This window comes from Talpa occidentalis, unplaced genomic scaffold (assembly GCF_014898055.3).
Source record: "Talpa occidentalis isolate TD23 unplaced genomic scaffold, MPIMG_talOcc4v2.1 talOcc4.15, whole genome shotgun sequence".
NCBI classification, from domain to species: Eukaryota; Metazoa; Chordata; class Mammalia; order Eulipotyphla; family Talpidae; genus Talpa; species Talpa occidentalis.
Window position 1 is genome coordinate 76,330,451 of NW_023601543.1, and position 23,495 is coordinate 76,353,945.

General features: G+C 40.0%; 1 protein-coding gene across 2 annotated transcripts in view; it reads left to right on the forward strand.

Moving 5' to 3' along the window:
- Positions 1-21,894, forward strand: part of APOO (apolipoprotein O) — a 51,556-nt gene extending 29,662 nt beyond the window's left edge. For both annotated transcript variants that reach the window (XM_037512606.2, XM_037512605.2), the window contains exons 5-9: positions 478-573; positions 6,258-6,349; positions 8,144-8,224; positions 18,592-18,657; positions 21,644-21,894. In XM_037512606.2, the coding sequence (XP_037368503.1) occupies positions 478-573; positions 6,258-6,349; positions 8,144-8,224; positions 18,592-18,627 (305 nt within the window). In that variant the 3' untranslated portion in view covers positions 18,628-18,657; positions 21,644-21,894. The remainder of the gene's footprint in view (positions 1-477; positions 574-6,257; positions 6,350-8,143; positions 8,225-18,591; positions 18,658-21,643) is intronic.
- Positions 21,895-23,495: the final 1,601 nt, after the last annotated feature.

Genomic DNA, 23,495 nt, shown 5'->3' on the forward strand with positions numbered 1-23,495 from the left:
CATTATCCAGATTTATTCTGTTTATGAGTTCAAATAATGAGTTCAGGTGGCAAAGGTACTTCCCCTCAGCCCCTGAGTCTAATGCATTTGATTCCCAAGTTTCATAGCGCAAGTAGCAAAGCTTCAAGAGATTTATCCATATCTATTCTTTTTCTGTGTTCGGGGAACAATAATTTGGATAGCAAGAGATCCCCATATTTGTATTTTTCCCATGTGAATAGTTATTGCCAGTAGATTGTTGACCAAAAGTGTTTGAAAATTGGATACCTGCTATGTGAATGATAAATCATGTTTATATATCACATGAAAAGAATGTTGAAAAGAAGCATATTAGCAGAAAGCAAAGAAGCATATTAGCAGAAGCATATTTGAAAAGCATGTAATACTACATATACACGTTATATATATATATATATATAATTTTGCTTTTTTAATGAGCAATTTATGGAGCTGTTTTCCAATCTAATTCTGTTGCAGACAGCTATGATTATCTCCAAAATTCACCTCCTGGATTTTTTCCAAGACTAGGTGTTATTGGTTTTTCTGGCCTTGTTGGACTCCTTTTGGCTAGAGGTAGGTACTATTTTGTGGGGTCTTTTAAATAGTTCATAAAGGAGAGATAATATATATTTTTTGCTCTTTTCATTTACCAGTTTTCAGAATAATGACTTATTTCCTGGCTATGGCCTTTTAATGTATACTTGAGATGGTTGTTTTCTCCAGTATATTTGATTTTAGGCATAAGTAGAAATTATAAAAAGAAAAATAATGACATTTTAGACTCCTGGTTAGATGGAAGAAATTAGTTGTTCTTTATAGGTACATTTACTTGATCAAATAAATCTCTGTCACTCTTTGGTACAGAATAGTGAATTTTTGTTAACCAAAGTCTATCACACCTGAGAAATTGTTTCTAAATGTTTCATTGAGATCAGACTGTTAGAGTAAATAGAACAGTGCTAGCATAGAGAGTTTATTCTTGAGGTATCCTGGCTCCAGTCAGTGATGATATAAAAACTTTAAAATTACTTGAAAGCTAATGAGTGTCAACCTAAAAATATTAATATGCTATACTTATAGATTACAAAATATTTATAAAATAAAGGATGGTCTTTTCACAAACCTTTTTTCCCTTTGCAAAGCAGCAGCCGCAGCTCTTTTATCTGTGTAAGCGTCGTCTTCTTTCCTTTTCCTAATAAACCTGTCCTTTTAAAATGTAAAGACAAGAAAGGATGATAAAATACTTCAATATAATGAACTTGTGTACTTCTTGAAGTTTCCCTGATTATAAAATAAATGTTTACGTTATGAAATTCAGACTTTACAAAAATTCCTAAAATAGTTTATGAACCCTGTACTCAGACCCCCATAAAAGAGAACTACAGAGACTAGTTGGTACCCCCAGTTTTCAAAACCTTTTCTATACTTGCCTTAACCATTATTTAAAAACCTGGAGAAACACTGCCTCTCCCCTAACTGAATGAACTCCTGCCATAGTCTCAGTGCCTGCCTCCTGTCATAGTGCATAAGAATTAAATTGAGTTCATTTTTACTAATCCACTTGCAGATAGTTGAACCACCTCCCTCCACCGCCGCCCCAACTTCTCCCTTCTTTTAATGCAAAGCTCTTCAGAAAAGTGTTTCTGTCTTATTTAGATAGTGTTCGGAATTCATGAAGATCCCCAAGCCAAGGTGTTGGAATCTTGGCTAGTGTTAGGAGCCAGGAATGTGGAATCAAATAAGCTTCTCCCCTCCCTGTCCGTGGTTAGACCATGTGGGGTTATCTTGCAGCCCTAAAGAAAGCTCCCTGTGTCAGTGCATAGGTACACACATCGGTAGAGCAGATACGTTTATCCCTCCTGCACGTCCACTGGCGTGCCCGTCGAGGAGGGTCCCGTTCTCATGTTTTTGTTTGCTTGTTAATTCATTCCTCTCTATTTCCTTTTCCTGGGAGTGCTCAGTAGGTTAAAATAATTTAAAACTTTAATTCTTTTTCAAAAAAGGACAAGCACACACACTCATGAGCCCATACTCAACAAGTCTTTTCTCACGGGCGCTGGGGTGAAAGGGGCCGAGGTAAACATCCAGGAATCACAAGGCAAAATACTTGATACGGTAGGTAGGTAGAGATGGTCTCCCTGCTGCTGGCAGCAGCAGAATGGGCTAGAAGGTCCCTCCTGATGGGGTTTCTTCTTTTTTAATCTAACATTTAATTTTTTTAATAATGAAAATTGTAGACATCTAAGGTATGCAGCATGATGATTTACTCTACATCACGAAATGACCATAGTGCTTGAGCTAATTAACATACCTTCTCACATAGTTACTTTTTTTATGATGAGAGCACCTGAAATCTACTCTTAATAAATTTCCAGTATTCAATATAATATTATTAACTCTGGTCATCATACTGTACATTAGATCTGTACACTTGCTCATCCTGGGTCACTGCAGCTTTGTACCCTTTGACCAACATCTCCCGTTTCCCCACCTCCCCACTCCTGGTAAGCACTGTTGTATTCTCTGCTCCAGTGTATTTGACTTTTTAAAATTCCACATATCAGTGAGATCCTGCAGTATTTTTTCATTTTGTGTCTGGCTTGTTTCACTTAGCATGAATGTCTTGCCAGTTCATGTTGTTGCAAATGGCAGGGTCTCCTTTATGGTTGAATAATATTCCATGGTATATGGACATCTCCGTTTCTTTACCCGTTTACCCATTGGTGCATGTGGATGTTGTTTCCATGTCTTTGCTGCTGTGAATAATTCTGTGATGAGCATGAGTGTGCAGCTGTATTTCCAGACACTGATTTAATTGCCTTTGGGTCTGTACCCAGAAGTGGGATTCTGGGACATCTGATAGGTTTTCTTGAGCATATCTGCTAAGGTGGTCCACCCTAGTTGATGAGGATGGCCACAACTGTGGTGGTGACAAGAGACTTCCAGGGAGGTGAGTGGATGACCACTCAGAGGAAGTAGGCTGAGCCCTGCTGCTCAAGGGTGGCAGGTGTTTGCTGTCCACTAACTCCTCTGGCAGTATTGAGGGAATCCACTCCACTAGCTTCTTGGGAGGGGGGCATCACATTTCCTTCCTGAAGTTCTGGGGTCCCTAGCTCATTACATGAACCAGTAAAAGCTGAAGGCCCAAGAGCTCCTGCTTACCAGCTTTCCCTGGAGGAGTGGGAAAGGCTGCTTGGCAGGTTTGCTGCTCTTTAACTGGTCCTCTACCTGTGTGAGCTGCCCAGGTGCTTGAAGCTTCAAGTGTACAGAGGGGAGCCAGGGGTATAACCTGCTTTTCTAGAATAGTTATAGCCTTTCAATCAAGGCAGTAGGACAGGGAGAGAAACATTAATTTATTAAGAGTCTAAGGTAACATTTGTAGTCTCTTCTCCACCCCCCCCCATCCCATCTTTGGGGATTCATCTGTTTAAAGTTTAAGCCAATAAACAGCAGTTCCTTTATTTTAACCATGGAAGTGTTAGTAACACGCATTCTGTTGGCATCTATGCGGGTCCACGTCCAAAACCCTGTGGAGACTATTTCTAGCATCAAGTGCATTTCTAGCGTATTCTCCTGTTTCACTCTACCAGCTTTCTTGACCTCATTCTCAGGTTTCTCCTGGCGTTCCACCTGCTGTCTCTTCTGTCGGGTCCCCTTTCCCCCAGAGCTATATCTGCTCACGGTCTGGACTGAGACTCACACAGCTGTTGGATTGGAATGTGGCTCTTTTGGTTTGGAGTCCCCTTTTCCAAGTCCTATGTCATTTCCTTAGTTTGCTTTGCCATGTTGTTGAACTTCATGTTTAAGTCACTTTCATAAAAAGCCTATGTTGGAGGTAAACTTTCCAAGTCCCTGCCAGTCTGAAAATGACTTTCTGCCTGACACTAAGTGATAGGCGTGTGGTTGGTTTTCACTCAGCAGTCTGAAGGCTGTGTCTTCTAGCATCCGGTGTTGTAGGTGTATGGATGCTTGTTCTTTCTGAAATGTCTTTTTTTTTTCTTTCTGGAAACTCTGAGAATTGTCTTTCCCCCAGTTTTATTGAGAGCCACTTGACATACATCATCATACAGGTTTAAGGTGTATAGCATGGTGGTTTGATTCATGTAAATGTGAAATAATGACTACAGTGGCTTCCGCTAACATCCATCGTCTCATGTAGATACAATAAAAGAGAAAAGGAAAAACTCTTAGAAGTACTCACTTAACAGCCTTTCTATAGCTCATGCAGCAGGCTTAGCTGTAGCCACCGTGTTGTGGGGGACTGTCCCAGTCTTCAGTGGAGTATTTTCATGGTGCTGTGACTACATGTAGATGTTTCATTCTTTGCTTGGGCATTTTAGTGACCTACGGCTTTCAGCTATAGGAAGATATCGATTTTGTATTTCTTTGAAAATTTTTCCTTTCTCAATCAGTTAACAATTGAGTCATTTAAACTGACCATCTCCTTTATATTTTCTTAATTATATTATTTTATATGCCTTTTGAATTTTTTTTACTTTAAAGCTCTTCCTTGTTCTCTGAATGTTCCTTTTTCATTGGACTCTTTTTTTCTTCTTTTAGTGTGGCAACCTCTTGAATTTAATAGATGATGCATTTTATGTTGAACTTCTGATTCCTCTGGGGTCATTTCTTTCTTCCTGGCTTATCTTGATCTTATATGACAGACTATTCTCAAATGCCTGCTGAACCTTGGTTGTCCAGGCACATTTCAGGAAGAGGCAGTTGATTGCTGGAAAGAACTTTTTATGCATAGGTGAGGCTTGTTGACAGGTTGGTTCTACTTCAGGTGAGCCTGACAGGAGCCTACCTCGTGGGGGTGGCTGTACCCAGTGCCTGTGTGAGGTGGCTGTACTCTTAGGCACTGACATGCATGTGCTAATAATGCTGTCTTTGGTTCTCAGACAATCTATGGCTTTTCTTTACAAATAATCTACCCCCTACTCTTCCCCCTGCTCTTAAAATTTGGCCCAGAGACATTGCCTGGCCACTGGCAGTTTTGCATAATCTACCCCCTACTCTTCCCCCTGCTCTTAAAATTTGGCCCAGAGACATTGCCTGGCCACTGGCAGTTTTGCACTGGGATGGCATGGGGGAAGGAGAGGGTCACCTGGTCCACACACGGGACTTGGTGTGTCCCGTCTTACTTCCAGGTTGTTCTCTTAATCCTCCACAGCACTTGCCATCCCTGCACTGCTTGAGAACATTCTACTCCCTCAAGAGTTCAAGGCTGTGTGTCCTCTTGCTTGCATCCGCTCTCCCTTTTCTGAAAATTGGTTGACACTTCTCCGTGCCAGTACTCCCTCCACACATTTTTCCTTCATCAGGGGTTTATTATCTATATTTTATTCTCTTCATGGGGTATTAGGAAGAAGAGGGGAATGCTTGTGCTCAATATTTAAATAAGAAGCCAGTTTACAATAAAAGGACATAAGCCTTAGAAATCAAAATAATGTGTGGTTTTCCTTCAAAACATCTGTTTTCCTCCTCCCTTAGAAATGGTGGTTCTCTTAAAAACATTGTGCTGGGCCTCCCCAGTGGTGCAGCGGTTGAATGCTGGGCTGCGAAGCTGCCCACATCCTCTGCAGCGCTGGTTTGATCCCGGCTGCCGGCGAGGGTCCCACATGGCACGCAGACCTCTCCTGCTGCGCCTGCTGCTCCCCTCAGCAGTGTACTTCATCAGTCTTCCTATTCTGCTCCCCGCTCTGGCTCTGGTGAATTCTTTCACCCTCCCGCGCTTCTGACTGTACCCAGTGCTTGTATAAATAAACAGTGCTTGTATAAATAAATAAATACATAAATCTTTAAAAAAAAAATTGTGCTGCTGCACCAAGCCAGTCACCAAGCCCACATGACGTAATTTCATGACACAAACTGTCCCAGAAGGAAGACCCATAGAGATAGAAGGCAGCTTGGTGCTTCCCTAGGCTGGGGGTGAGGGAAGTGGGGGTGACTGCTAATGAAATGGACTTTCTTTTTGAGTAATGAAAACATTCTAAAATGGATTGTGGTGGTGGTTGCACAGCTCTTGTGAGTGCACTAACAGCCATTGTATAATTTAAATGGGTGAGTTGTGTGAATTATGTGTCAGTAAAGCTATGAAAAAGTGGTGGATCTTTCTGGTGCTAGGATATCATATCACGGACATTCTCTGTCAATCTAGGACTGAACAAGTCTTATTCAGTGTTAAATGTACAAGGTAATTGTGATGGTGAGGATAATGAATCATCTGACGGTCTCTACAACCCTTTATTTAATAGGTTCAAAAATAAAGAAGCTGGTGTATCCACCTAGTTTCATGGGATTAGCTGCCTCTATTTATTATCCACAACAAGCCATCGTATTTCTCCAGGTAAGTTAGACCCGGTGAGCTAAAATGTTCCTCATTCTTCATTATGTAGGTATGAGGTTTACTGCTTAAATTTAGTTGGCAGATTCTGTAATACCAGACTAAAATTCCTTTGCACATGTTGATGAACTACAGCAAATTCAATTGTTTTTCTACACTATGTACCTCAGTTCTGGCCTTCCTTCCATAATGTCAGCGTTCAGAGAATGCATGTGAATTTGAATATTAAAAAAATAAGATGCCTTTTTGAGTATGTTTACAATGAAGTCTAGAGACTCAACCCCAAAGCTGATATTATGAATCTTTGTCAGTGTGTGAAGATCTGATCACAACCCGCCCTCCTTGGAGCTGCACGCACTGGCTGTTACATGGCCCTCCTGGCCTTCTCGCTTGTCCTGGTGCTAGCCTTCCTTTCCTTGCTGGGGACTTTGGGAAATGCAGCCCCCTCTGCTGTACTAGGAATGCCCTTCTTGGGGCTCTCAGTTGGCTGAGCTTTCAGGTCTCAGCTTGACAGTGGCAGGCAACATGGATACAGCTGTTGTCTTATTCTGCTCCAGCTGCTGTCACAAAGTACCACAGACTAGGGGCTTAAACAGCAGAAATGTATGTTCTCACAGTTCTAGAGGCTGGAAGTGCAAGATTAAGGTATTGGCACATTGGTTTCTCTTGAAGCCTCGCTCCATGATTTACAGAGGGCTGCCTTGTTGCCTTGTCCTCACGAGGCCTTTTCATGGTGCACACACACCCCTGATGTCTCGTTCTCATCGTATAAGGACACCAGTCATATTGGATTAGAGCACCACCCTTATGGCCTCATGTAACCCTAAATTACCTCTTTAAAGGCCCTATCTCCAAATACAGTCACATTATGGGTTTGAGCTTTTAATAGATGAGTTTTGGGAGTACAGTTTAGTCCATAATAGCTGCACTAGCAGTTCTCAAAGTGTGATCTCCTGGGAATTTGTTAGAAATGCAAGTTCTCAGGCTTTGACCCAGACCTACTGACTCAGACACTCAGGGTGATGGCCAGCAATCTGTGTTTCAGCCAGCCCTCCAGGGGATTTTAATGCCTACGATGTTTGAGAACCATTAATGTAGACTAGACTTCCTCCGGCAGTGATGTCTGGATTTGAGACTCGAGGTTCTAAGTCCTGGGAAGCTTATGGAGACAAGGACCCAGGTCCCAGAACTGCCGTACCCCAGGGGACTTGGTCCTAGGAGGAGCAGCACTGCAGTCAGCAGAGTGGGGCTCTAGTTCCTTGCATTCCCTGTGGAAGGATTGGGTCTAGATTCCTGCAGCGGCCTGCAGTCATGGTGGGAGTTTTGTGGCTCCAGCTGTGGGAAATCAGTGACTTTGGCCACAACAGCCAGTAAGATCTTTCTGGCACGGGCTTGACACTGTTTATAGCAGTCCTAGAGTCAGATAGTTAATGTGTTTCTGTGCCTGCTTCAGCCCCAGCTCAGAACAGTGAATCACATCTGCCTGCCCTAGATTGTACAAATAATTAAGCATCAGCAGTGATCTACATTTTTCCCCTTAAAATTGTGAAAGATATACACCTGTAATTTATGACAAATTATTTTTAAAAATACTCTATACAACAAACATTTTTCTTCTTATTCTAACATTCTTTACTATTTTTTCATTTACTTATATTACAGTTTAAATGTGTATGTCTCAAAACTTCTGTGGTCATAAAATGTGTAAATACAGTTATTTTGGATATAAGAAAGCAGAAAATTCTCCTTACCAGTCATATATGGAGTAGCAATAGTTCTTTTATATTTTATTTCAAGGTCAGTGGAGAGAAATTATATGATTGGGGTTTACATGGCTACATAGTCGTAGAAGATTTGTGGAAGGAGAACTTTCAAAAGGTGAGAAAGATCACTTTCATTATCTTTCCTTTGGTTTAGATATGTATTTTCTCTAGGGTTTGTTTTTGATAACCTATTGCGTGATCATGGCTTTTCTCTTTGTTTTTAGTTGTGCCTCTGGCTCCGATTCTCCCATGGGCGTTAGAGGAACAATAGAACTTATGTGCATTTGGTTAATATCAGCAGGGCTAAATAAGTGTGACCATAAAATGCATTCCGCAGCAGTCTTAGACCATAACTTCCACTGTACTATATTTATAATTTGCTCAAAGTGTCGCATATTACTTGAAAGTTTTATCAAAACTGAATTCAAAGGGAACATACTCTGCTCCTAGAGAAAAGACAGCCAGGACTCCTGGTCTTGCTGTTGCACTTATCGTAGGCTCCGTTCGCTCCTTCAGTGCTGTATCAGTTCTTGGCCCATTCAGGGACGCCCAGCCACCAGCAGCAGAGGGAGGAGGTTGTATAATTGCAAGGATGTGTCATCTTCCATCTTCTAGCAGCCACATAGCTAATTGAATGCTGCATGTTTGCTGGAACATTCTCTTTTCCCTGATAAGGAAGAATGCAGAACAAGGCACCATATCTCTTTCAAGCACTCAGAGAGGCACAGCTCACTAAGGAATAGTTAAGGTTTTATATCAACATACCTTCTATATCGTAGATTGAAGGAAGTTCATTTTGACTATGGTCATTTCAAGTGAAATTACTCTTTCCAGAATTTTTGCACTGGAATTTGGAAATAACATTATAGAATAAATTATAAGCTCTCCACACTGTTTACATCAACAGTCTTCCAGTGAAATATTGCCTAATTTTGTACTGGTAGTTTCTAAAGGAACTCGTCTCTGTTGAGCCTGTTTAAACTAACTCTTGAGTAGAAAGTTCTATATTAATATCAGGTGCCCTTTGGCAATCCCTTTTAAAGAATAAACACTCATACTTTTCTTTTCATTTCTCTGACATTTTCTTTGGAAGCTTTCTTTCCTGTTTAAAAAATTCCATTAAGTCCACACTGAATTTTATAAGGGAAAGGAAAGAGAATGTCAGGACAGTGATACACAGCCTCAACAGCCTGGAGAGGAAAGGGGAAATGAAACTCAGCCTCAGCACTGAGTGTGCTGACTGGTGTTACTGCCTATGGGGGATCCCCTGGGACCTCTGAGGGCTGGCTGTGCCTTGTGGTGTTGGGCAGACACAGCCACACCAGAGCCAGCGGGGGGTCCCCCCACTGAGCTTCTCATTTAGAAATAGTTTTCTCTGTTCTGAGAATTCTGCCCAGTGCAGAAGCACCAGGACTGTGGTTGGAATGCAGGCTCAACAGGCCTGCGTTTTGTGGTTATTTGAAAACATTAGATATTAAAACTACTCAAATTTATATGCAGATCTTTGGGGAATGACATGGTAAAGATGTCTGCATTTCCTTCTGTGCCCTTGCCTTCTTCAGAATTATTGAGAACTTCTTATTCTTTCATTTGTTGTCAAAGCATAATTTTCCTAACAATTGTCAGTTGTCAATAGAAGGCAATAAAATTGATGTTGACTACTTAAGCATTTAGCACAAATTTTAAATGAAAAATAGTAGAAAGCCCTATTAATTCAAGATTTGATATACTTAGATCGCAGGAATTATTTGATAGCAAAGTGTCATTGTTTGAGTGCCCTGCCTCCCTCTTGTTGCATTTTTTGGATTTCAGTGTAAGCTACCCGGGAACAGTAACCTTTCAGAACCCCAAAACGGTCCTTTCAAGGGAATTGGGTGATACTTCGGGAAAGAGATTTTTGTTTCTTAGCTTGTTTGGAAATTAGTTTTCAAGTTAGTCTTTAATTACCAGCCTCAATTAGGTACAATATAATTCATAATTATATATAATGATGTAAGAGATGTACATGCTTTTTGATTGTATATAGTCAAAGAAATTTTGTGGACATTATATTTAAAACAGGGCCCTGGAATTTTAAATGGTATAAATGATGGTTCAGTTCTCAATTATATAGTTTCTCATGGGGCTATATTATTCTCAAAGACTCTAAGTAAGTCAGTGGCATTTTGCTGCTGTGCCACATTCCTTTTAGGAATAAATTTCTCAATGTTCTCACTGAGTCTAGTACTAGTAAAGTTTAGATGACATGGTCTTTTAGTTCTGCCATTGGGCAGTTCAAAGGAATTCATGTGTTTCAGCTAAACTGAACTCTTTGTCAGAACTGTGAAGCAAAGATGAGTGTGTCCACAAATATGGTCATCATAGAGTGGTCTAGGGTTTGATTTTTTTTTAGATGAAAGATTATATGCATACGTATTTGTTATATTAATGTGTACTGTTTAAAATCCAACAGTATAATGACCACACGTATACCAGCCAACCATTTACCTTTAGAGTTCTCCATTGGTCTCTCTGTTGCCCCAGAGGGAACCCTACCTGGAATCTTGTGTTTTTCATTCCCTTTATTTTTCTTTAAACCTCTCTTCTAGTTTAATTACCTATGTATATGTTCTAAGACACCATAGTTGAGTTTGCTGCTTTTTGCCTTCATAACATAAACATATAAAATACAAATAAATATATAAAGTTGATACAGATGACCTATATATTATTCTGCCACTTGTTTAGGTCCCAAAGTATTGTTTTTAATGGCCCATATGTAGCTGTAGTTTGTTTCACTGCTGCAGAATATTTCTTTGTGCGAAATTACCCATGTTAATCGCTAATTGGGTGGTTTGCAGTCTATTGCTTTTACACACACAGTTGTAAGCATTTTTGTACATGTGTCATGGTTTATGAAGAGTTTTTCTAGGCCAAGATTCCTAATTCATGGGATCTGTACATCAGTTTTATTAGATAATGTCAAGTTGTTTTCCAAAGTGGTGGTTTCCATTTTTTGCCAGCATGGTAATTTTAAAATATATATTTTTTAAGATTTATTTCTTTTAATACGAGAGCTGGGGTACAGGCCAGAGGTGCGGGAGGGTGAGAGGATTCACCAGAGACAGAGCGGGGAGCAGAACAGGCAGATGACTGAAATACACTGCTGAGGGGAGCAGTCTGCCAAGCCATGTGGGAATCTCCTTGGCTGGCTGGGAATCGAACCTGTGCTGCCGAGGCTGCGGACAGCTTCACAGCGCTGCGCTCAACCCGCTGCACCACTTGGGAGGCCCGGCTTTAAAATATTTTTATCATTGTGATGTGTGTGTGGTTTCACTTTATTGCCCAATTTTTATTTTGAATGAATGTGAACAGTACTGAACAGTTGTAGGAATAGTATAACAAATATACCTTCGCTTAGATTCACTGATTAACTTTTTTTTTAAATAAAGATGTCTCTGTGAGATATCTTTTTTTTTTAAAGATTTATTTATTTATTTTATACGAGCACTGGGTACAGTCAGAAGTGCGGGAGGGTGGAGAATCCACCAGAGCCAGAGTGGGGAGCAGAGCAGGCAGACTGACTAAATACACTGCTGAGGGGAGCAGCGGGCGCGGCAAGAGAGGTCTGCACACCATGTGGGACCCTGGCTGGCCAGCCGGGGATCCAACCAGTGCTGCAGAAGCTGTGGACAGTTTCTCAGCCCAGCGCTCAACCGCTGCGCCACCCGTGAGGCCCTCACTGATTAACATTTTGCAGCATTTGCATTGTCTGTCTTAACACATGCACAGATGCTATCACACAAGTGTTTCATTTTTCTAAACCATTTGAATGTTGTAGGTATCATTGTGTTTTCCACCCATATTTAATTCAGCAAGTATTTCCAAAGAACATGGACATTTGCTTATATAATTACAATACCATAATCATACTCAGGAAAGTTAATATTTCATCATTTACATAAATATTGCATAATGCACAGTCCATATTCAAGTGTCCCCAGTTGCCCCAATAATGTGCTTCCCTTCAACTCAGTGAATTATTTTAAGGCAAACACTCTTGTAAACATGTTCTAGGACAAAAAGTAGAACTTTGCCAACTACTTTTCATGTAGCCCACCCCAGTACCAGTCCATTCTCTCTCCAAAAATATGTACTTCCCTGACTTTTATAACTTCCTTGTCTTTCTCTATGGCTTTCCTTCCTACATATTCTTGTCATTTTAGTCTTGTCCATTATCTACTTCATATCTTTTTTTTTTTTTTGCCTTTTAAGACTTAATCTACAGGATCCCCTTTCATCCTTTTATTTTCCTTACAATTTATATGTTAACCTGCTGTGACCCTGCAGAAGTTCCCAAGTGTTCAGATTGCACGTGTAATTATGATAGCATTGAACATATTGCTTCCCTCTCTTTCTTTTTGTGGATTGGCAGCTGGACCCAGAGGCTGCTTAGTCAGGTTACTGTGCGATCCCTCTGGCAAGGCTGTGCGTCTAAACGGGCACGAAAGTCTGGTCTTTACGTTGCAGTGTTGGTGTTAGTCGCTGTCGTTGCTGAGTGTCTAGACCCATTGACCACTGGGGGTTGGAAAATGGTGATATTCCACTTCTGTCATTTCCTTTTCACCTGTGAGCTGGAATACCTTAATAAGGAGCCATTTCTCCTCATTGCTGTTTAGTTTACCTAATTATATAGAAAAAATAGCATAAATGCTTAAGTTTTTTTTTCTTATTTATCTGGCTTTCAAAATAATGAATTGCTTCTCATTCTCATAGGGTCACCAATTTTTTTTTTAAATATTATGAATGTGTAGATGTAAACATTCTTCATGTGCTTGAATGCTTTGTGATTCTTACCCTTGTTAAAGTTCAGATTGTCCCGTTGTGAAGTTGGCTCTGATGCTCTTTGACATGACCAAGGTAGTCTGGATATCTTCCCTGCTATCTGGCACGTCAGGATTTCTCTTTATGATTTTAATTTATATTTCCTTGAGTACTATGAGGTGCCACATCTTTTCACTGTTGATTGTTTTCTTCTTCCTGAAATGCCTATTCTTGTCTTTTTGCCATGTGTATGGGGAATTTGCCCCTTAGTTAGTGATTTATAAGGGTTCTTTATTTTTTTTCCCTAGACACTAATATTTGGGGTTACATATTTTCAGCTGTTTCAGTTTGAGGCTTGTCTTTTCACTTTGGGTGTGTTTTGACTGTCATAAGTTCTTAATGTGCTTGATTTGTCTATCTTCTCCATTGTGGGTTTCACAGTGTGACGCTAGGAGCTTTACTGAAAGCATGAAACTATTGATTGATTGTCCATTGTTAACTTGAAATCCTTTCAGAATAGTCCCAGCCTAAATAAAGGGATGGGGGCCAGATATGGGTGCCAGGCCACCACTCTTTTGGGGTAGTCTTATTACCTAAACCCAGCAGTGTGCCCCACTAATTGTCATGTTTTTCACTAGTTAAAAAAAAAAGTAACAGGGACCTCCCTGGTGGTGCAAGGGGTTAAGATGCAACCTATGAAGCTATCTGCAGCCACTGCAGCACGAGTTCAATCCCGACCAGGGAGCTACCCACATGGCGCAGCAACCTCTCCTGTCTCGCCCACTGCTCCCCTCAGCAGTGTATTTCACTCAGTCTGCCTGTTCTGCTCCCCACTCTGTCTCTGGTGAATCCTCTCACCCCCACACCTGTGGCCTTTACCCCAGTTCCTGTATGAATAAATAAATAAATCTAAAAAAAAGTAACAGGTTACTATCAAGGAATTGTAGAATGCCTGTTAAAGGACAGTAACAGCCAAAAAGAAAAAAAAATTAGTAATTCTTTAAAGGCAGGAAAATACATAAAGAAATAGAAACCTATTAGTAACGTGAAAACTGAGTAGAACTGAGCTGAGCTGTTAATAGTTGTATTCAGGCCCTTGCTGGCTCAGCAGGAAAATGAAAGGGAAGCAGCAGCCACCACCCTGAGTAAATATGCCCTGCTCTCTCTTTCTTCATGCGAAATTCCTCAGCTTTCTAAACACATTCAAGTTTAACTGTTAAGTTATGTGACTTGAAAATGATTGTCTTTGAAATAAGTTGGTCCCAGAAGGACAAATACTGTGTGATTTTACTCCCACTATCTAAAGTAAAATAGTCCAATTCATAATGACAGAGAGTAGAATGATGGTGGCCAAGGGCTGGGGGAGGCAGAAATGGGGAGCTGGTGTTTATAGTGGGCAAAGAGTCTCAGTTATACAAGATGAATGAGTTCTAGAGATCTGTGGGGGTGACATAGTGCCCACAGTCAACAACAAACCTTACCTTTAAAAGTTGTCAAGAGGATAAATCTCATGTTAAGTATTCTTACCACAGTAAAATAAAATTAAGGGTAATGTGGTGGGTTTTCCAGAAAGAAAAATTTGTTCTGAATTTGTGTCCTTTCTAGTTTGCCATTTAAAATTCTAAGATAGAAAGATACCGGGTGATGATTTTTCTTTTTTTGTAAGCATCATTACTTAGCAAAATAAAAAGTTAGAAAATGGGGTGTGGGGGGAGGAGGTATGGACTGATCATCTCCTTTTTTGAAAAGGATATACTTGGTATCAGAAAAAATGGACTGGGCAGGATACCTTGGCATGGTGGCATAAGGTAGACTTGGAGCCGGAGCAAAGCCTGGCCTCCAGCTAGCCTGAATACCTGGGGAGATTGCTGTGGCCCTCTGCGAAACGGGGGTAGTGCCTCATGGGGCTGTTTTGAGGATTGAGTGAGTTTAGCCAGGTGAGGAACACAAAATACACAGACCTAGGGCCTCCCTGGTGGAGCAGGGGGTTAAGACACAACCTATGAAGCTATCCACAGCCACTGCAGTACGAGTTCGATCCCCAGCCAGGGAGCTACACACATGGTGCAGCAGACCTCTCCTGACTCTCCCGCTGCTCCCCTCAGCAGTGTGTTTCAGTCAACTTGCCTGTTCTGTTCCTCACTCTGTCTCTGGTGAATCCTCTCACCCCACACACTCTGGCCTATACCCTAGTTCTTGTATGCATAAATAAATAAATCTTTTTAAAAAATGGACAGACTCTAACACGTGATCACCACGACAGCTGTCATGTGATACTGTACATTTTCACTTCTGCCTGAGCAGATGCAGTCTCCTGATAATAGAACGTGGAGCCAGAGGCTTTGCAGCCATTAGTCAAGAGACCTCCTATGTGTTTCTTAGTTTCCTGCTGCTGCCTTAACACATGACCACAAATTTACTGGCAAAGCCATACAAATTTATTATCTTAGCCTCTGTAGGTCAGAAGTCTGGTACTAAATCAAGGTGTCAGCAGGGCTGCATTCCTTTCTGGAGGCTCCAGGGAAGAATACTGGTCCTGCTCATTCCAGTTGTTGACAGAATCCAGCTCCTTGCAGTTGCAGGAACAAGGTCTATTTTGCTGGCTGTCAGCCAGGACTGTTCCCAGCTTCTAGAGGCTGCAGCATTCCTTGGCTCAGAGTATTCTTCCTCTATCTTCAATGTAGGTCAAGTCCTTTTCATGTCCCATTTCTCTAATCCTGTCTTTTGCCACCCTCTTAGACTGTAGAAACCAATGTGATTTGTTTGCACCCATCCAGCTAATCCCTATTGTAAGGTCAGCTGATAGCAACTTTAATTCTTGCCTTGTCCATGTAAGGTAATATAATCACAGGTTCTGGGTCTAGGATGCAGACATCTTGGGGGGAGGGAGGCGGGCAGGCATTATCCTGCCTACCACATCTAGTAAACTGAATTTCACTGGGGTCTTTAACAGGTCACTTTTCCTTACCTTTTATTTCCACTTCAAAAAAGTTAAGTGTCCTGCTACGTAGGACAGGTAATATTTAACAAGCGCTTACTGTGAGCATGACCCTGGAGCTAAACTCTGCTCAGGAAGAGTCTGTAAGGCAGGTTCTATTATTATTATGATTAAAATAAATGCATCTATTTTCTAATAGAAATTATCATTCATGTTTGTGGGCATGGTTAGAAAATAAATTTTCTACAATGCGTAGCCAAATTGACACAGAAAACTAACCATCAGAATTGTATAGCTTATTTCTCTAGTCCTGTGCTGTCCAATACCATAGCCATTTGCTTTTGAGTACTTGAAATGTAGTTAGTCTGAATTCAGGTATTCTCTTAGTATAAATTCATACCAGATTTAGAAGACAAGCTACAAATAAAAAGAATGTAAGTGCTCTCGTTTTTATATTGATTGCGTTTTCTACAGACCATATGTTGAAATGATAGTTGATATTTTAGATGTTGAGTTTGATAAAATATATTACTAAACAATCAGATACTTGTTAAAATTAGATTGTGGGATAAATGATTCACAAAATATTAAATATAACTATATGAAAATAAAAAGGATTTTCTGGCTTATGGTAAATTGTGAACTGCCTTTTGAAGTCAGAATGTTGTTTTTTTCTGAGCTCATGGTAGTTCCTACCAAGAGAGATCTGATTTGTAATACTGTGCATGGGTTCAATATTTCTTTCTTTTTTTTTTTTTTAAAGATTTATTTATTTATTTATTTATTTATACAAGCACTGGGTACAGTCAGAAGCGCGGGAGGGTGAGAGGATTCACCAGAGCCAGAGCGGGGAACAGAACAGGCAGAGTGACGAAATACACTGCTGAGGGGAGCAGTGGGCGCAACAGGAGAGGTCTGTGCGCCATGTGGGACCCTCACCGGTGGCCAGGGATCGAACCAGCACTGCAGAGGCTGTGGGCAGCTTCACAGCCCGGCACTCAACTGCTGTGCCACCAGGGGAGGCCCTCAATATTTCTTTAGTGAGCTATTCGACTGTTAGGTTTTGTTATACTATAAGTGATACGTAACCAGATAAGAAAATTTTCCTAGCAACAGACTTGTTTTCCCCAACCAGAAGAATGTTTTTTTGTGCTCATTTTCTTAATTTTCCAGAAGATTAAAAAGCTTATGAATTTAACATCTTTTACTTTTGAGATTGAGATGCTGGTGAGTATAGATAGAATAGACAAGAATTGCACTAAAATGACTAGGCAAGCGGCATGTTAGGGTCACTCAGATCTACACTATATCTAAACTAGGTAGAGATCCACAGGGTTTTTATGCCACATCCAGTTGTTCGATGTGGTTATATCTCCTTCATGAGCCTTTTTTTTGTAGCATTTTTTTCTTACACTCATCGTAGTTCTAGGTTTTACCTCATTCTATTTATTTATTCAACAAATATATAATACTATGAACTTAGCATATTGTGCCCTTGGGAACCTTGCAAATTAGTGAAGGAGTCAAAGGTGAAAGAAGGAATTACACAAATCAGGACGTGCACGGGTGCTATGAATGTGAATAAAGGGTCCTCATCTAAGCTGAAGTGCGGGGGACAGAGGAAAGCCTTGATCCAAAGGATGAACAGCATGTGTCTAGAACTGGGGATTGACCAGTCTAGGTCAAGGGATACATTTTGCAAAGGTCTTATCCCTGAAGGTGTGTGGCAATTTGTAGCAGCAGCAAGGCCTCTGGGCCTTGACAATGCCTATGTGTGTGACTGTGAGGAGGAGGATAAGGTGTACCCCCTCTGAGTCCTGTAGAACTCTGTCAGAATGACAAGTAGACCCCTGGGTGGTTGACAAGTAGATCTGGGTGGTGTGTGACAAGTAGACCCCTGGGTGGTCACCTTATATGACCTTGTTTCCCACTACTCCATTGTCAAGATGTGGTGTGTAGATAGGGTGACCATGTAATTTATGTTGACATTCAAGGATATTCTTGAGAGTGAAGGAGACACACTATTAATTATGCTGGGACAATGGGTATAAACCAAGATAACTTGGGCAAGCTGGGATTGTATCATCACTGTGCTTAGAGACCAGTTCTCAACTAAGACCACAGAATCACAACCCCATTGTCTGCTCAGCTGCAGCCTAGTGTTTTTCAGAGTGCCACCTCATGAGCACTCAGACCCTTGACTTAAGCCAGGTTTTATTAGCATGTTTTCAAAATTAAAGTCTTACAACATGTAGGAAAGAAAGTAAGGCCTTAAACATTTAGCACATGGACTTTTCCCACTAGAAACTTTCCTACATAACTTCTCATGGATGACATGACCTAATTATATGTTCCCAGATGACAGCCAGACAGAATGGGTGTGGTCTGATTATCCTCTTTTAGAGTAAACATGTTTTGTGAATTGGCCCCTATGGTGGATGGTCACAGAGCGGAGTGCCTACAGGAAGCTTCTTGGAGCTATACCGTCAGTAACAGTGGCAGTGGCATGGAGTAGGAAAAATCTTTTTGCTCTTGATTTGATTTTTTATAATTGCTGTTTGGCCGAATCTGCATAATGAGAATTAATAGAGTTTTATTTCCTGCTGTGACCCCTAGTAATTCCTTCAGCTTAGGGGAAAGTGGGTCACTTTGCATTGTAATAATGTTTGCATTCAGTCAAATACTGAATTGAGACGCTCTACTTTTCCAACTGCACTAATAATCTTACTTTGTTTTACAAGCCAGGAAATGTGAAGAACTCATCCGGAAATAAGTAGAATACTCCATACAATGCCCGTTTTAATCAGGTAAAGAATGAGAAAAAAACTCTGGTTTTTTCAACATTGTTAGCTCCAATTGAACTGACTCATCTTTGATTGATTTAATTGAATGAATTATGGCCATTTCAATTTGATTTGGAAACATAAGGGTTAGGATGATATTTCATTCCCTCTTGAACTTGTGGGCTTCAGTGCCATGACTTATTTAGTTGCATTTGTTCCTGAGAAATACCTGGGGTTTTTTTCACACGCTAGAGCTGGACAGTTGGGATTTGTCCACCATTTTTTTTTTTTTCAAACAAAAGGTGCCATTGTTTCTTAGGGTTGGGTTTTTTTTTTTTTTTTTTTACAAACACCCCTTTCTTGTAAGCACACTTGTATTCATCTAATAATCATTCAATGGACATTTATGGAATGTAGGACTGTATATATGAAAATTATATAGAGGAGATAATAAACGACATAGGGAATTCATAGGTGTAATTAAAGATTTGAATAACCTGAGGCTAGAGGAATTGAGGATATCAGAGGAAGTCAGAAAATCATTGAGAGTTCTTCTGTTCTCATACTCAGTTGACCATTTATCTTCATTCATTTGTTCAATATTACTTGTTTGAGTAGCTGCTAAGTACAAAATACTATTGTATTAATATTTGTGTAGATATGAAAAATTATCACTTGTGATTTCCTGGTAATTAGAAGATTATCTTGAATTTGAAAATAATCTAAGCATTGAACTATAGGAACATGGCTTATTTTTGGTAGATCTATAAAGAAGAATGTTATGTTTCAATATTTAATTGCATGGGAGCATGTGCAAAATTATTATTAAATTTTTTATTTTTTTAAAAAAATTTTCCTTTTTTATATTTTTTAAATATATATTTTATATCATTCTTCATTTTTGTACAATGTATGCTTTCTCCTCTCAGGTTATTACAATTTTTAAAAGGGTAGTACGATACATTTTTAGAGGGAAAAAAGACCAAGAAATAAAACAAAAATTTAAATTTATATCTTGAGGTGGTAGGATTATGGATGATTTTAATATTTTTCATCTTTATAACTTTCAGGGTTTTCTTATTAAATGTGAATTGTCTCTTATAATAAGACATTTTTAAGAATCAGTGTTAGGGCCTCCCCGGTGGCGCAGCGGTTGAGCGCTGGGTTGCGAAGCTGCCCGCAGCCTCTGCAACGCCGGTTCTATCCCTGGCTGCTCCCCGGCCACTGGAGGAGGGTCCCACATGGCACGCAGACCTCTCCTGCCGCCCGCTGCTCCCCTAAGCAGTGTACTTCAGTCCTTCTGCCTGCTCTGCTCCCCGCTCTGGCTCTGGTGACTTCTCTCACCCTCCCGCGCTTCTGACTGTACCCAGTGCTTGTGTAAATAAATAAATAAATCTTTTTAAAAAAAAAAGAATCAGTGTTAGATTCACTGTACATCATGGATGCTATTTAAAATTCATGAAAGTTCTAATTTTGAGGGTCTTTCTTTCTCAAGTCATCTCCACGTTTTTGGAGACCTGGAAAATCCTATTATCTTTCATTTGAGAGGAGTCATCTGGCCCAACCCCCAGCCTCAAGCATAAATCTCTTGAAGCCTGGTGTGTTCTCACTTCTCACCTCTACTAATAGGCCACTTACCCCACAGGGCAGCTATCTTTAGACAGTTCATATTTTGAAGAAGTGGTTTCTTTCTACTAAGCAAAAATGGGTCTCTGTGTAACTCCTACGCAGTGGTCCTGATCCTGCCTTGGGAGTCACAGAAAGCAAACCCAGTTCCTCTTCCATATCCCCAAGTCCACAGTGCTCAGATTTTGTTATACAAACAAATTACCTGGGGAGTTTATTTAAAGGCAAAAGCCTACATACCACCCCAGAATTGACAGAGTGGGGCCCAATGAGCTATTAAGAAGAGAGACTAGAGGGTGAGCAGTCTAAAAGCAGGGGCTTTACAGTCAATATGGTTGAATTTTGCTACAGGGAAAATGGGACGTGGAATAAAGTGAAACTATATAAATAGCTGTTTCATTTTTCAAAACTATTCAGGTCAGAGTTCATCTTTCCGCATCACAACTTAGGTTTTATTCTATTAATAGTTTCCAGATTTCTTTCTATGTTTAAATATATATGCATATATACATACATTCGTGCTTTTGGCTTTTGACAGAGTGAGATCATTTTTCTCGTGTTCTTTTACAGATATACTGCAAGCTCCATGAGGGCATATATTGCAGTTTTAATATCACACCTAAAGAAATTAACACTAATTTCTTAATATCTGACAGTATGCAGGTTTCCCTGATTGGCTTACTAATAACTTTTTATAGTTGGTTTGTTTAAATCAGGATCCAAACAAGATCTGCCCATTGCACTTGACTGGTAGGTCTCTTAAGTCCCTTTTAAACTCTAACAGTCCCCTCTTCATCATTTTTCTCTTGCCATTTATTTGCACTTTAGAAATTTGCCTGTTTGGGTTGTGGTTGAGCATGCCCATCTAGTGTCATTCTGTTTATCTCTTGCCTCCTCTCTTATATGCATTTCCGTAAATTGATAGTTGGAGCTGAAGACTTACTCAGATTTAGGTTCAGTTTTCTTATAAGAATACTTCATAGTGCTATATTGACTGAGTGAATGAACTAGCTTTTTTCACTTAATATACTGTATACATCTTTCCCTGTCAGGACTTATGGGCTTCTCATTGCGCCTTTAGCTACTTAATTATTTCCTAGTATGGACATCATCTGTGTATTTAGTGATAGCCAGATTCTTAGCCAGTTGAGAATCTGAATGTAGTACTGATAGGACACAAAGCCTTTGTGAGTTTTCATTTACCCATCTGTAAGATGGAAAGAATTACACCTTTCTCTGACTCACTCTGATGCTCATGGTCATTTAATGTAAATATTTAACATGGTTTTTCTATTAAATCCTAAATGATTTTCTAAAAGCAAAATTTTAGAGTCATTTTTGTTTTTTTCCAGGACAGCTTATGTTTTTCTTTTCTTTCCTTTAGTTACAGGTAAACATTGGAAACTCCATAAAGTAAACCACTATTTCTGCAGAAAAAAATGGCAGAGAAGTCATTATTGAATGTAGCAAATTGGCTTTCTTCAGGAAAATCTACACTAGGCCTCTTTGTTAACTTGAAGTATGCCATACTACAAGCGGACTAACCTGAAATCCTTTCACCTAAAGATAATGTACAAGCCTTAGAACTTCTCGTTCTCATGTCGCTGTTTATGTACATAATTAAAATTCTAAGTTAACAAAAAAAGTTGTCCTGCTTTCTTTTTTGATATTATCAAAAAAGATATTTCTATTTTGATATTATGGAGTGAGATTTTAAGCATTTCTGGTGCCTATGTGTGTGGTAAGTAATTACGGTGTGTGTCTCTGGGTGTGCGTGTGTTTGTGTGCGTGTGTACATGCATGTGTTCAAGAAAACCATTTGCTTCTTAAGGCAGAATGAGCTGGCATACTTCAGAGTCTAAACCCCACAGCAAAGTCAAAAATAATTGCTCTGAGAGGAGATGCTTTGATAGCCAGCACAAAGAACAAACCTTTTAAGTGATAATTTGCCTAACAGTGATTAAAAGGCATGCGGGAGAAAACAGTAGCTGTGATCCCTTCTTGTGTGGTGTTGCCTCCCAGTTTGTACACATCTGGTTCTTGAATGTTGATGGGAGCTGCATAATGGAGGAATGGTGTATGGTTGTGTGTGTGTGTGTTGGTTCTCTGTATGCAGGCTTTGTGTTCTCTTTTACCCCTGGAAGCACAGCTCATTGAACGCCATAAATCCAGTGCTGGTGGAGATAGCTGGAGCCTCTTTTGACTTGTCAACCAGCCAGCACGGGTGGTGGGAGAACAGTATGTCAAAGAGAACTAAGAATTTCCAAATTTCAATCCGATTTGGAATTAAAAGTCCTCTTTGAATTCTTGTAGCATAAATTTAATTTCTAGTGGTTGACCTCCAGAATTGATAGCAGCTGGTGAGACGGCAATACACAAATGGAACAGTACCCGTGAATGTTAAATGCATTTGATCGAACCCAAAAGGCAGGAAGGGTGCCAGCATTGTTGCAGGAGTTAGAACTGAGACAAATTTATAATCCCCCAAGTCATCCAGAAGTCTTATTTCCTTTTATGTTGAAATACTTTTGTGCTACTGCACCAATTACCCAAATATATTAAAGCTGTGCCTGAATTATAATATTTCATTATAAATATACTCTTGTTATTTCAGGCTTTTCGTTTGGCTTCGTTCCCTACGTCACCTCCAGAAAATAGAGATTCTACAAGTTCATCATTGAAATTGCTTAATCTAGAGAAATTGAAGAAATGGCCCATAGCACAGCATTCCCTAGAGATCACTACTCTAAAGGTATTTGAGTGCCTGCTAACTGTAAGGTGTTACTTCCCATTTTTAACCCTTTGGTCAGTGTTGAAACATTGCTTTAAAACCTCGTAAGTTCCTTGGGGGAGGTGGGAGTGGCTGTCATAGCTCCAGCTCCTGGTAATATTTGAGACAGCAGGAGACTCACCTCCCAACTAGGATAACTCACTGGCCCTTTAAATTATGATCTTTTCCATGTTTAAGAGACGTAATAATTCAGTGAAATGCCACACTGTTGCTTGATGGCTGACCTCTTCCTGAGAGAAAATACATCTGGGGGACTATTAGAGAAATTTGACTAAAAAGTGTTTATTAGATAATTTTAAGAAAGTATTTTAAATATTAAGCTATCATTATTGTATTGTTCTTTAAGGGGATCACTTTATATTGAAAGTCAAAGTATTTGGGGATGAATTACACCATTTTAATAAGGAAATGATTCAGTTAAAAAAAAAGACAATTGTGATCTTTC